This window comes from Podarcis melisellensis (assembly GCF_964234715.1).
Source record: "Podarcis melisellensis genome assembly, chromosome: 6".
Taxonomy (NCBI): Eukaryota; Metazoa; Chordata; class Lepidosauria; order Squamata; family Lacertidae; genus Podarcis; species Podarcis melisellensis.
Genome location: NC_138538.1, coordinates 79,123,263 through 79,136,756, shown reverse-complemented (window position 1 = coordinate 79,136,756; position 13,494 = coordinate 79,123,263). Strand labels below are relative to the sequence as shown.

The 13,494-nt window shown below is 39.8% G+C and overlaps 1 protein-coding gene across 2 annotated transcripts in view; it reads left to right on the top strand.

The window, feature by feature from the left end:
- The window catches only part of CAMSAP2 (calmodulin regulated spectrin associated protein family member 2), a 74,932-nt gene that overhangs the window by 41,942 nt on the left and 19,496 nt on the right, over positions 1–13,494 (top strand). Inside the window, exons 3-7 of one of the 2 annotated variants that reach the window (XM_081914802.1) lie at positions 472–633; positions 884–967; positions 5,841–5,873; positions 6,635–6,776; positions 8,315–8,454. In XM_081914802.1, the coding sequence (XP_081770928.1) occupies positions 472–633; positions 884–967; positions 5,841–5,873; positions 6,635–6,776; positions 8,315–8,454 (561 nt within the window). The remainder of the gene's footprint in view (positions 1–471; positions 634–883; positions 968–5,840; positions 5,874–6,634; positions 6,777–8,314; positions 8,455–13,494) is intronic. The other variant, XM_081914803.1, reaches the window with a different exon arrangement.

Here is a 13,494-nt window from a genome sequence, read left to right as displayed (position 1 = left end):
AAGTCACACAGTGAGGTTTGTGGTTGAGTGGCCCAGTCTGGTCTGGCTCAGTCCTAACCCAGCACTCTTAACTGCTACATCATTTAAAGGATGTAATAATTAAAAGAGTTGTTCAGATGACTGTTGAGAACTTAGGATGCTCAAAGTGCTATTTTAATGCTCAATACCAATTGGTACCAATGTTCCTAAAGAGCCTCTTCCATAGGTAGCCGCTGGAAAGAGTTTCATATTGGCAGTCTTTGCTAAATTATTTGAGGGAGATCTTGCGGTCTTTTATCTTTGTGCTTTTAGATGTGCTTCCAGTTGATTAAAATATATTTTAAGACCATTCACCTTGCAAAAAATAATACTTTTTTGTCTTAAGCGAATGACGTCCTTCGGATACACACCTGCTTAAGGGGGGGGGAAAGCAGTGGTTTAATTTTTGTAGACAAGTAGTCTCAAAATACCTGTGATAACATCTCTTTGCAGAGTGCTCATTTGGCAATGATTGACACCCTTATGATGGCATATACGGTCGAAATGATCAGTGTTGAGAAGGTGATTGCGTGTGTGCAGCAGTATTCTTCCTTCTTCCAAGCTACGGATCTGCCCTATGACATAGAAGATGCTGTCATGTTTTGGATAAATAAGGTAAGACATACTACAAATACACTCTTCATATAACATAGGATATTTGTTTTACTAAGATGATTATGTGGGGGGTTATTGTTATTGTTTGTTATTATGGTATGTATTTTGTGTCTTGAAAATATTTGATTCATTACTTAATGAAATTATATCAATATGTCTTTTTTACACACAAAGAGTATTAAATTGTTTGTCCTTTTCATCTCAGGAAGAGTGCAAAATTCATTGAAGGCCTTCTTTTTTGTCATTTTAGGTAAACGAACACCTAAAAGACATCATGGAGCAGGAGCAAAAACTAAAAGAACATCATAGTGTGGAAACTCCAGGAGGTCAAAAGGTATGTCTAACAAATGCACTAGCATAACAAGCATCCCAGTACAGCTGCAACCAACTTTCATTTTTGAAATATATTTCCCAACAGCTGTAAAATTACTTTTTGAATAGAGACTTAAACCTCAGAGTTTCATTTAGACTTGTTTTGCTTACCTGGCTCTGTTTTGGTGATGTCAGGGGAAATTCTGGGAGAAACTGAGCAGAAATTTTGCATTTGGTACAAAGGAAGCACAAAACACTGTTACTGAAATCAATGTAGGGGTAGGCAAAAAAACCACAACCCTTTGCTCTGTGTGTGCTATGGATTCAGCTCAAAATGTTGCCCTAGTGAGAGCAGAATGTAGCATATTGAGAGTGGCCACCCTCTGCACAGCCCAACTTTCAGCCCAGCCCTAAAACCTAATGTAATTAGGCCTTTGTGATAGTGTGCTAATGAGAACAGAGACTGTCCTCTGTAAACAGGAGTCATATATGCCCTTCAGGAAATATTGGTGGGGCTGATCCTCGGTTTGGGCTTAGTGTTTTCTGTGGCTTCCTCCCATAGAGAACTTTCATTTTTAAATTACTCTGATCAACCACTTATTCAATGGGACATTTTCTTCCAATACAAATAGCTTCAAAGGAACAACTTCCATCATGACCACGGCAGAGGAGGAAAGTGTTAAACTGTCCTTCCCCACCTGTTGCAATATCAGTTTTCCAACTCCACCCCTCAACAGCTGCTATTTGCATTATTTATTTGCATTAAAAATGTTTACGTTTAATTCAAAGATGCATTTAAAATTCCATCTGAAGTAAGCTCTTTCTTAGAAAGACTATTTCACATTAAAGTTGTTAGCTTCTAAGGTGGTAGAGGAGTTTGTATATTTACACAAAATAGATGAAGTGATACGTTTATTATTAAAGATTGTCCTGAAGGTAGAGATTTCCTTGCCATTCCTGTTTTTCGATTGCCCTAGATTATTACTCTTGGACAAGTTCTCTTTCAAACTAGTGAAAGAAGTGAAATGAGTTGTTGTAGGAATAGGGAAGCTAAAGGGAATTGCATGCAATCAGAGCCCATCAGCTGTACCCGTTTGGGTTCTTTAGCTGCCCCTATTAATTAAAATGGCTTTTATACGGAATATAAAAGAGTGTGGTGACTTCTCTTTCCACAGAGAATTGTAACTTCAAGTGTTTGTGTTTTTTTAACTCAAGTATTTAAATGATGCTAAACTCTTTCACCAGCGCTAAATGACCAAGTAATCTAAAGAGTTTATAAATTTTCCCTTATTGCACTTGGGGTGCACCACAGCTTACACAGCAGATATGATAGTGGCTTGTTACACCAGCATTTCTCATAGTACTTCGGGATGAGAGAGTCATTCATAGCACCTGGGTGCTTGATTGAGTCAGGGGTTGCCTAGCTCATATGTGGATGCTTAATGAGTTGTGCATGATGAGTTACACTTTGTGGCAAACACTGGCATCACCCATGGACACCCATGTCAGTCCTTTGATTCTTCATATTTGCAGTCTTTAAATGTGGTCTTCTCTTGGGATCCAAGGATTCCTCCATCTCAAGAGGATGTGTGCTGCCCTTCCTTGCTGTCTCCTACACTGTGTCACTCACAGCTGTGCAGCCATCACATTAGGTTTCTGCACCAGTTTTCCTAAAGTTGCTGACATAGGCATATAATTGCAGCTGTCACTTCTGATGACTTTGGTCTCCCTTTTTCTGCCCTGTCCTCCCGCTGTCCCCAGTTTGTTTTCATTGTGTAGGGGGAGCTAAATTATTTGCTTCACTGGAGACTGTAATTAACTGACTCAGAACTGGGTCAGGTTAAGAAACACTAGTGTGTTAAGTCACACCAGTTCATAGATTTATACCTCCCCGTCCCCCACATACACTGTGATACTGTGATTGGAGGACCTTGTCATGGCTTTAACCTTCACTTGGGATTTGTAATTTTTCACCCCTCTCTGCCCAAATTGGAAAGAACTGCAGAGCTGATTTCTGCAGTTGTTGGAGGCAGGTATTCCAGCCAGCACAGCCAGTGGTTGGGGACTTGTGGAAGTTGTGCTTCCTCCCCCTTTATCTTTCATATAATGGAACATTCATATTTTTAAAGTTGGAAGCCTGATTAAGCTATTGGTTTGGTTGTTGCCGGGGAAGCGGGGGGCGCTGTTGGTAAAACCTCAGTGCCTAGGACTTGCTGATCGTATGGTCGGCGGTTCGAATCCCCGCGATGGGGTGAGCTCCCGTCGTTCGGTCCCAGCTCCTGCCCACCTAGCAGTTCGAAAGCACTCTTAAGTACAAGTAGATAAATAGGTACCGCTTTATAGCGCGAAGGTAACAGTGTTTCCGTGTGCTGCGCTGGTGCTGGCTTGCCAGAGCAGCTTCGTCACACTGGCCACGTGACCCGGAAGTGTCTTCGGACGGCACCGGCTCACGGCCTCTAGAGCGAGATGAGCACGCAACCCTACAGTCAGACACGACTGGCCCGTACGGGCAGGTGTACCTTTTACCTTGGTTGTTGCCATTAGCTACTGAAGTGATGGTTTCTGCTAATGCTACTCTTATTCATGCAGAAAGCTGCACTAATTTGTCTGCAAGGTTATCAGTTTCAAGCAACTTCATTACAGCAATGTAATCCCAGGATAATATCAAGGAAGCTTTAATAATAGTTTTGTCATCTTAAAATCAATTTCACAGTGGTGTTGTATTAAATGAGCTTAAAAATGTCAAAGTGGGAGATGGAGCCAAGTTAAATCTTGTGTAAATTTGGTTTGTAATGATGTCTGTTTAGTTCATTTGGAATCATCCTACCCGTAGGGGAAAGGTCACGTGCAGTTATTTTAGCAGTCCAGTCAAGTAAAATACACTTAAAATTTATTTTCTAACATATAATAAGTAGGTCATATTTGACAGGAAGTCTTCCTAAAGATAAAGGGGAGTCAGCTAGGTAGATCTCCTTCGGTAGGGATAGCTACAGCAAAGAGTGCTATCACCAAGAATGTCCAGTTTAGGTGGCATCTTGCCACATTTCAGATGGTGAGGAGGGCACTCAAAGCCATGATGGGGCAGGGCACAGCATGGAGGAGGTATTTCTTCAAATATTATAGCCAAGACTTTGCAGAGCCTCTTATGGTCTATTGGCACCAGTTAAGAGCTCAACTACTGAGCTCAACTACTGTACTGTTGCCCAGACACACTCTTCCAAAGCACCACATGCAGAATATATTGCAATGGTCCATGGTAGGCAACTCCTTATCTCAGAAGGGCCACAACTGTTGCACCAAGCAAAGATGGAACTAGACACCCTTGCCCATAGATGCCACTTGAGCATCAAGCAGCTGAGCTGCAGCAAAAAGTGAGGAGACACAGCAGCGTCCTCTACTTGCCTTATTCTACATCTAGAATAGTGTGTGTGTGTGTGTGTGTGTGTGTGTGTGTGTGTAAATCTTGCAGTGACACCTTTTGCATGAACATTTACAGAAATTGTACATTTCAGTTTATGTATCAAAAAAGGCCTCTAGCTAAAAATATCAAATCCAATTCCAATTTTCTTCTGCAGAAACACAATATGGAATCTTCAGCTGAATGTACTTTAAAAGCAAAACACACACAGTTCGTTGTTATTTGGGGAGTGGGGGACTGGCATTCATCACCAGCACAATCTTTTGATCCAATAAACTTCAACATCACTTATGCCAGTTGTGGGGAACCTTCAGCCCTCCACACATTGCTGAACAACACCTCCCACCAGCCTGCACAAACATGTCCAATGACCTGGGATTATAGGAGTTGTATTTCAGCCATATCTGGTGGTCCAAAGGTTCCCACACCTGATTTATGGGCTTCTTTTGGCCACGATCCGAAGATGCTCACATACTTCACTCATCCATGCAACCAGATTTCTCTTGATACCTGTTTTTCTCTCAGAAACTGCCTCCGTAGAACCCTCATGCTTCTCTTTTTAAGAGCGAAAAGAAGTTTTAAAATATTTGTCTAAAGGGTTACTTTAGGAAAGAAGATAGTCTGAACGCATAAGGAGAATTTCTCAGTTAAGAATCTTTTGTGCCATTTCCCTAAATTGCTTTTCAAAAGACATGGGAGTCTCAGAGCAGTAAATTCTGGAATTAAAATACTCAGAAAATTTCACACACTTCCACACATACTGTTCATACATCTTTCTGGATCTTGTCTTCTTATTATAGATTTACTATTCTCACCAATTAACACCTAGCTCATATTACTGCTGCTTATGTGTTTTCTCCATGACTCGTATTGTTGCCCAGAATGCTTTTTATTATGTGTTTTGTCACTACGAACATAGTCCAGGGCAAAACTATGTTCTTTTTTTAAAAAAGTTTAGAATCTTACACTTTAATCATGTTACCAAGTGGCATTGGATATTTTAACATAGCAGTTTCTGACCACAATAAATAGGCAGATTTCGGAATACTGTTATGTAATCCTTTGGTTCATGTGTTGCTGCTTCTTTGATAATCCGATGTCATGAATTCTAATACTGAATTAATTACCTAGGTAGAAAAATGGATTAGATGTAACAGTGCTACTTTTATTATGGATAAAAGGCACTATTTTATGGATTTCTTTTTTCCAATAAGTGATAATTGTTCTGCTAAAACATGCTGAAAAGTACAAAAACCAAGTCATTATTTTCGCAGGAGTCCTTTTATTAACCACTTTTACAATTAATGAAAGCACTGGGAGTGTTCACACAGTGCAATTATGGATCATTCCTTTTGTGCAAAAATTAGAATGTTTGAAGAGAATGTCTTGAAGGAATTGAATTGTAAACTCTGATCAAAATGTTCATCTTTCCTTTGCTCTTTGCTTTCCCTTCTTTTTCCTGCTGCTTCATCTGAAGTCTCCTTCCAAATGGTTTTGGAAACTGGTTCCTGTAAGTTTGCCCAACTGCTTCACTTTGATACAACAGTTTAATTTTGTATGAGTGGCTCTGCCCGTGTCATGCTGGTCCAGTCGTTCATTGCTCTCGCGCCTCTTTTACCAGTTTGCTAGATTTCTGTCCAAAGGGGCAGCAGAGGTAGATTATATGGGAACACTCTATGCTGTGCATCATGATTTGTACGTGTTTGCATCTGTGTACATCAAATAGCTGCAATGTGGAAATCAAAGGGTTTTGTTTGGTGTTTGTGTTTTTTAGCCCAGGTTTTACATGACTGTAATAATAGGTTTGTTCATATGCAAACTCATTTCTCTTTTATGTTTTGTGAATGACTTCCCTTTTCTAAGACCTCTGTAAAGACTATAGTTGTTAGTTAACACAGTTTTATTGAAACAGCTATGTACAGATTTGGGTTTCAGATGAGTAGGATTTGTGCCTTATCTTTGTCGTCCTATGTTTCCCATTACATTATTCTACTGAAGCTGGACATTTCTAAGTACTACGTGAACTGTTCCATATTGATTGAAATGCCATATGTGTGCAACTGGCAGTGCTCTGAATGGAATTGGCATTGGTTTTTCCTTTAAAATAAATCTATATTTTGCTTATAAATGCTAAATCTATATAAAATAATATAACTATGTCTGGTTTGGAACTACCCCCTTTTTTTGCTAATTGGCTAAAGCATCTGCAGTACAATCTGTTTTCACATATGTTTCTGGGCATGACTATTTTATTTCATTTTTGCATGACAGGCTCGTTACAGGAAGGAACAAACCCTACTTAAGCAGCTGCCCTGTATCCCATTGGTGGAAAATCTGCTGAAGGATGGCACAGATGGCTGTGCTTTAGCTGCCCTGATCCACTTTTACTGCCCAGATATAGTCAGATTGGAGGGTAAGAATATTTCTTCTTAATGATACCTCTGCTTGTTAACTGCATTATGGTTTTGCAGTCTACCCTGTGAACTTTTTGGAAGCGTCTAAGCACCCAAAATAATGTTATGTATTTATTTAAACCAGCATGGGTATCTATTTATCAAATACATGCAGTGTGTTACATTCTTGGGTTGAAATAATAACCACAGTAGTAACAGCCCAGTTAGTGATTTTATAGTTGCTCATCCCAGTTAATCCTAAATAACCATTAAAAGAAAGGAAAAGAAAATGGTGCTATAAAGGTGTTTTCATAAACAACTCACCTGTTGACTGATTACACAGTGTGTGGAATCAAGGAGCACAAATTGCAAGGTCTTCTATACATTATGGAATATACAGGCAATTTCCCATTTACGCAAACTCTGTGTGCAACTGTGCACAGGTGCAGTGCCGGGACCCTGGAAGTGGATTCTGGAAATGAGGAGTGCCTGGAGAGTCCTCTTGGCTCATGAGGAGACCCTTCCCAGAACCTGAAGAGGGCATTCTCTTCAGGCTCTGGGGAGGATCTCTTAATGAGCTAGAGGTGCAGTGAGCCTTTGTTGAGGCCTCCTGCCTAACAGCTGACATGCGGGGTGGAGCAGCAGCAGCTGCCGCTTCCCCAGCCATCAGCTATGTGAGGCACACTGGCCCTTCAGCTCGCACAGCCAACAGGCAGGAAAGGTGAGCCAAAAAGCTCTTGGTTCAAATCTAATTAATTCTGTGAGAGTGTACATAAAGAACCCTGAACACTTTGGAAAAGTACTGTATTATATGCTAATTTTAATATTTATCATTAGTATTGAACCAGAATCCAAGTGTCATTAGTAGTACCTGCCCTTTGTATCTAAAGGCTTACTCCAAATGTTTGTGTGAGCAAACAGCTTTTAAGTTCAATATTTATCACTTCTACCTAGGGATGGGGAACCTGTAGTTCTCCGTATGATTTTGGACTACAGTCCCCATCATCACAATTGGTCATGCTGGCTGGGGCTGATAGGAGTTGGAGTATATACATAACTAAAGTCCAAATGTCCTCCCTCTCTGCTCAGGAGAATGTGAATGAGCCACTTCACCTATTGAGCAGTTTCAGTTTGTAAATTTAGTACTTCCCATGATGTCAGAATTGATTGACTGTGGCTAATGTCTATGCTCCAAACTTGATTTGAAAGCCATAGTTTGAAATTGGTTTCTATTTCCAAATTTGATGGGTAAACACCAGTGTGAAGATACTAAGATGGAATATGAAGAAATGCTAAGTATTTGTACTGTGCAACTGTTCTGCACACACACACACACACACACAATATCACTGGTCTAATAAAACCTGTATAATTCAGAAATGCATTAGCAGCAAAGATAAATCTATTTGAAATGAACTGCAGTTTCCATTTTGTTCTGAACACACTTAAGAACAAATGGGTAATCTTATTTTGCCATGAGCAAAAGAGAGGGGGGTAGTGGTGGATGTTGGGTCAGTTTTAATAAAATGCCTAAATCATATTTTTCTTTGTTTTATAGATATATGTTTTAAAGAAACCATGTCACTGGCTGACAGCTTGTATAACCTGCAACTGATACAGGAATTTTGTCAGGAGTACTTGAATCGATGTTGCCATTTTACACTTGAGGATATGCTCTATGCTGCTTCTTCAGTGAAGGTAAAAAAGAATCCTGTGGTGTCTTTGAGTAATTCTCCACAGGAAGCCATGAGCAGACATTATATATATAAAGCTAGGCACCAAATGGCTCCTTAAACCAAGGTTGCAGTTGCCAAAACAGAATGTCTAGTTGCCGTTTTTGGGCAAGACGACTCCAAAGTCTTCTTTTCTTATGGACTGACTGTGATTGATTATCAGTTTTAAAAAATCTAGCTAATTCAGGTGAATCTAGCTAATACAGCCTTGAGCAGGAGTGAGGGAAATTGACTGACTCACTTGATCTACAACCCCCAGAATGATGTGTGGATCGGACATGGATCTATTGGGAATCTACACTCCTATTGGATTCCACTGTGAGGTGATTAACTGTGGTTAGCATGCAGCCAGGCTTAGGAGCAGGGTGTACACATGATTCCCCACATCTCTTCTCAGTGTCTTCTCCCTCTTTTGGTATTCATGGATCCAAAGCAGATATTTCTGTGCACGACAACTGTTTCAGAGTGACTATTCAGAAGAAAGTATGGATAGAACTTGATTACCCAAAGAGCTAACGTTTTTTGTTTGTAATTTCCTTCAGTAACACATTTTTATTTTTATTGTTAAGTAACATATTTGGGACACAGGTGGCGCTGTGGGTTAAAGCCTCAGCGCCTAGGACTTGCCGATTGAAAGGTCGGCGGTTCGAATCCCTGCGGCGGGGTGCGCTTCCGCTGCTCGGTCCCAGCGCCTGCCAACCTAGCAGTTCGAAAGCACCTCCGGGTGCAAGTAGATAAATAGGGACCGCTTACCAGCGGGAAGGTAAACGGCGTTTCCGTGTGCAGCTCTGGCTCGCCAGAGCAGCGATGTCACGCTGGCCACGTGACCCGGAAGTGTCTCCGGACAGCGCTGGCCCCTGGCCTCTTAAGTGAGATGGGCGCACAACCCCAGAGTCTGTCAAGACTGGCCCGTACGGGCAGGGGTACCTTTACCTTTACCTTTTAACATATTTGGGTATCCACTCCATTAATGATAGTAACCTCTTTCAGTAAGGCCACAATCATATCATTGAACTCGAGGGGCTTTCTTCTGAGTAGACATATATAGGATTGCTCTGTAGATCTGTTTACACAGAGAAGTAACAGCTTTCCTCATCTGATTGAAACTTAGCCACTGTTTTCAGTAGAGTCAGGATTTTGTAGTATATCTAAATCCTCCATAAACTAAACTAAACCACATTGAAATCAGTGGAAAATACCTTTTAGTTCTGTTTGTTCCAGTTGACTTGTTTTGCCATAGTAGCTTGCAACAGTAGATTAGATTTGATGTAAAAGGGCTTGCTGTTGCAGTGGATTTTACTAGCTTATTGCATTAACATTATGATATAAATGTGACTAGATCTTGCTAAATGTACTTTGATACATTAATTTGAGAGCTTACTATTTGCTTCCCCACCCCCTCAAAGCAATGTTATGGATAGTTCTTGGAACTGAGTTTCAATTATGTTTTTTCAACCTTTTCAGAACAAATACGTGCTTGGATGTAAACATTAAGCAGAAAGAGTTGCCAGGTTTTCTTCCCAAGCTCTTAGCTGGTGCTTTGAGTTCTGTTAAGGATGTGTAAAATTGAGCTGCTCTGTAAACAGAATAAAATCAATCATAGATGGCTTTACAGATTTCCTGGAATATCTCTTGGATGCAGTTGAATGTCTTAGTTACCTCAGTTTCAGGCTGCAATCCTATTCATGCTTGGGAATAAGTCCAATTGAATTCAATGGGGCATACCTCTGTGTAGAAATCCGTAGGATTTCACTATAAGATTTCCTATTAAAATACTGTAGTGCTTCAAAGTTAATGCAGCACCATAATAATAACAATTTAAAAATCATTCTGGCCTATAGTCATGGCCAGTGGAACATTAAAACCTTTTAAGCACTTCATTTTTGGAGTGTAGGCCTAAAAATAATTTGATGGGCAAAAGAAAAAAATAACCTCTAATTGATCTGATTTAATTGAATTTCTGAGGAGAATGCATATAAGGACGCAACCTGCTTTCATAGCTTGATATATATTGATTTCGCTCTCTTCCTTACCCTGCTCACCCAGACTGCTTCGATCCACTGTTGCTATTCTCGTGTTGTTTTCTTTTACTACTCCTCTAAGGAATGTACCACTTCTTGTTAGCGGGGAACTGGCTTACATCAAATCTGCAGTATGTGCAGATTGCAGTGCATACAATTTCTGCCTTTAGCAGTTAGGCTTGGTGCAGAGAGCATCCAACAGCAACCAGGATAATTTATGTCCATGGATTATAAACTGCATTTGCTTGTGTGTAGCTTATTCCACTTTTTCAAATAGCAAACATAACTGCTTAATTACTTATTAAATTCACAATTCACTGCCTCAATCATTTTAATGAGTAATTTTCTAAAAATCCGCGTGTGGACTGAAAGATTTGTAACAATAGGACAACTTGATTCGTCCCTGATGATCTGCTTTGTGCAGAACCAGGACTTGAAATGCTTATTTGCCAAGGCTTGAATATGAGTGCAATTCAGCAAAACCACCCTGATAACATTAGCAGTGGTTCCGTGCCCACATACCGTCCTCCCAGGTTTGCATAGGATTGGAATGAGATATAGTAAAGTTCTGGTTACATGCCAAGCCTGGTCTCAAAGAAATGATCTACGCTCCAAACAGTTTGTTTCCAAGGTGAGATTTTGAGAGCAGAGCCTGGGCCCTAAGAAAGAACCAGTGAGCATCTAATCATTTTGTGGAGTTTTAAAGAGAGGGTAGATTCCTTTAATGCTAGGGATGTTAAATAGCATTAGGAATCCTTGGGATACATTTGTATGTCAGGGGAGCTTTTGACAGCTTGTGCTCCATCAAACCAGTTGTGGTCCACCAGTGATCTGAGAAACCTCTTATTTCCCACCTTGTTAGACTGGAACTGGAAAATGCAGACTGAAAAATCAGAATGCAGCTCATGCCTGTGATTTGCATACCTGGTAGATTGCAGGTTATTTGATTCATTCTTAAGGAGGTATGCATGTGGTGTTTTTATGCATTAAAGTTATTTTTTTTTCTCCTGATCTCTGCAGTTTTCCATTATGCACTGTGAAGTAGGTCATGTTTAGCCACTGAGAGTTAATTGCTTTCAAAGGGAATCAGCAAAAGGAGGAAGAAACTGGATCATTTTCCAACTGCTTCTTTGTAACACATGTCCTACTTTAGACAGTTGTAGGAGTTTTCTTTTAAATTCTCTGCTGGCCAAAGAAGCATACATGTTACTGAGCCCTGCATAATAGTCTGAATTCCTGTATCTGCTATGCATCAACTTCTTATGAAACATTAATGTTCAAAGAGCTCCAGTCTGAACCCACTTTTCTTGAAAGTCGGTCAGCCGGATTTTAGATGCATCAGGTACAATAATGCATGCTTCACTGACCGAAAGCCAAGACAGTCCACTGGTATACTTCTTAAAAGATGATTTATCTGTTTTAAAAAGTAGCCGCTGCTACAACTGTTTCCTCACTAGGGCTTGTGTCAATGAAACATTATTTGTCCTTTCTAAAATCTATAGATTTACTGCGGACTAATCAAGCTTGTTTGGTTGGCAGAGGGATGAAATTACACATAGTATACAGTATGCTTTCTGTGTTGCTTTTGGAAGACATACCTTTTGTGAAAGCCCTAATTCCCATTTGTAAGATATGAAAATACATCATTGATACCTCAGGACCTGCATCTGTGTCTGAAAGTGTACATATAGCAAAGGAACCCAGAAACATTTCTTAGGCTTGTGTGTGTTCTTCCAGGGTTAGATATTGTGGGTGGAATTCAACAAGACAGTTGCATGAAAAGAGCAACTCTTTCGCTTGTGCAGCTGGTCTTCCCCCCCTCTCCACCTTCTTACATACACCCTATTCTGTCCCCAAATCTGCTTTAGAGTGTTGAGAGAAACCCTAGAACAGATTTAGGGGGGCGGGGTAAGGGGCAGAAGAGTAAGAGAATGTTCTGTTGTGCAAGGAGAAATCATTGTGACAGCAGAATGATTTCTTTAGCAGTTCATTGAATTTCACCCTGTCTTTTACTTGCGTTTTATGGAGCCATAGAATTGAAAGAAAAGAATTGTAGTAGTTTGGATTCATATCCACTATCTCAAACATAACTATTATAAATCCACAATTACCTTTCTACTGAGCTTCATATACATATGTCTCTTTAACACATGTGACTTTCAGTACATGAGAACGTGGCCAGATCTAAGGGGAGTGAATTTACCTGTTTCCCATTCATTCTGAAAAATATCAAAGGCTATTTGATTATAACAATTAACATTTCCATAATAATATTTAGAATTTATATGTATTGTACTATGAAATTTAAATGCTTTACATGCATTATGCTAATTCTGAAAACAGCCCTGTAAGAATTATTCATTTAAACAATTTATATACTGCTTCACTACAACCATCCCTTAAGTGATGTACAAAAATACAATAAAGAAAGTCAGTTAGAAATATAAAATCAAAATTCAGTTAAAATGCCTGCAGGAATATATTTTTTAAAAAAAGTCTACAGTAGGTAGCAGGTGTTCCGTGGGGATGGTCTGACTTCAAATGGAAGAGATTTCCATAAAATTATCTCTCTTGTATGGTTGTGAGAGAAAAGTGATGTGAATAAAACCTCATAGAGAATTCATGGCAGAAGCAAGGGATTCATTCAGTCTCTTAGCTGCTAATTTATTGTTACTCCACTGCTCAAAGACTTTCAGAGTGTTTTACACCATCATCATCATCATCATCATCATCATCATCATTTTAAAAAAGAAACTAGCAAGCAACGAACAGTCTTGACATAACAACAAAGTAAAAAGCCTAGGCAGATAAAGATTTTCACCAGGCTTTGGAAAACCTTCAGACTGTGCCATGTGAGCTTTCCTGGAAAAATTGTTCTGTAACCAATGTGTCTAAGTAGAAAAGAACACATCCTGAGTCCTGTTTGGGTGATACCATACGACTCACCCAATGACATATACATGGAACAGCCTCCACTTGCTGGC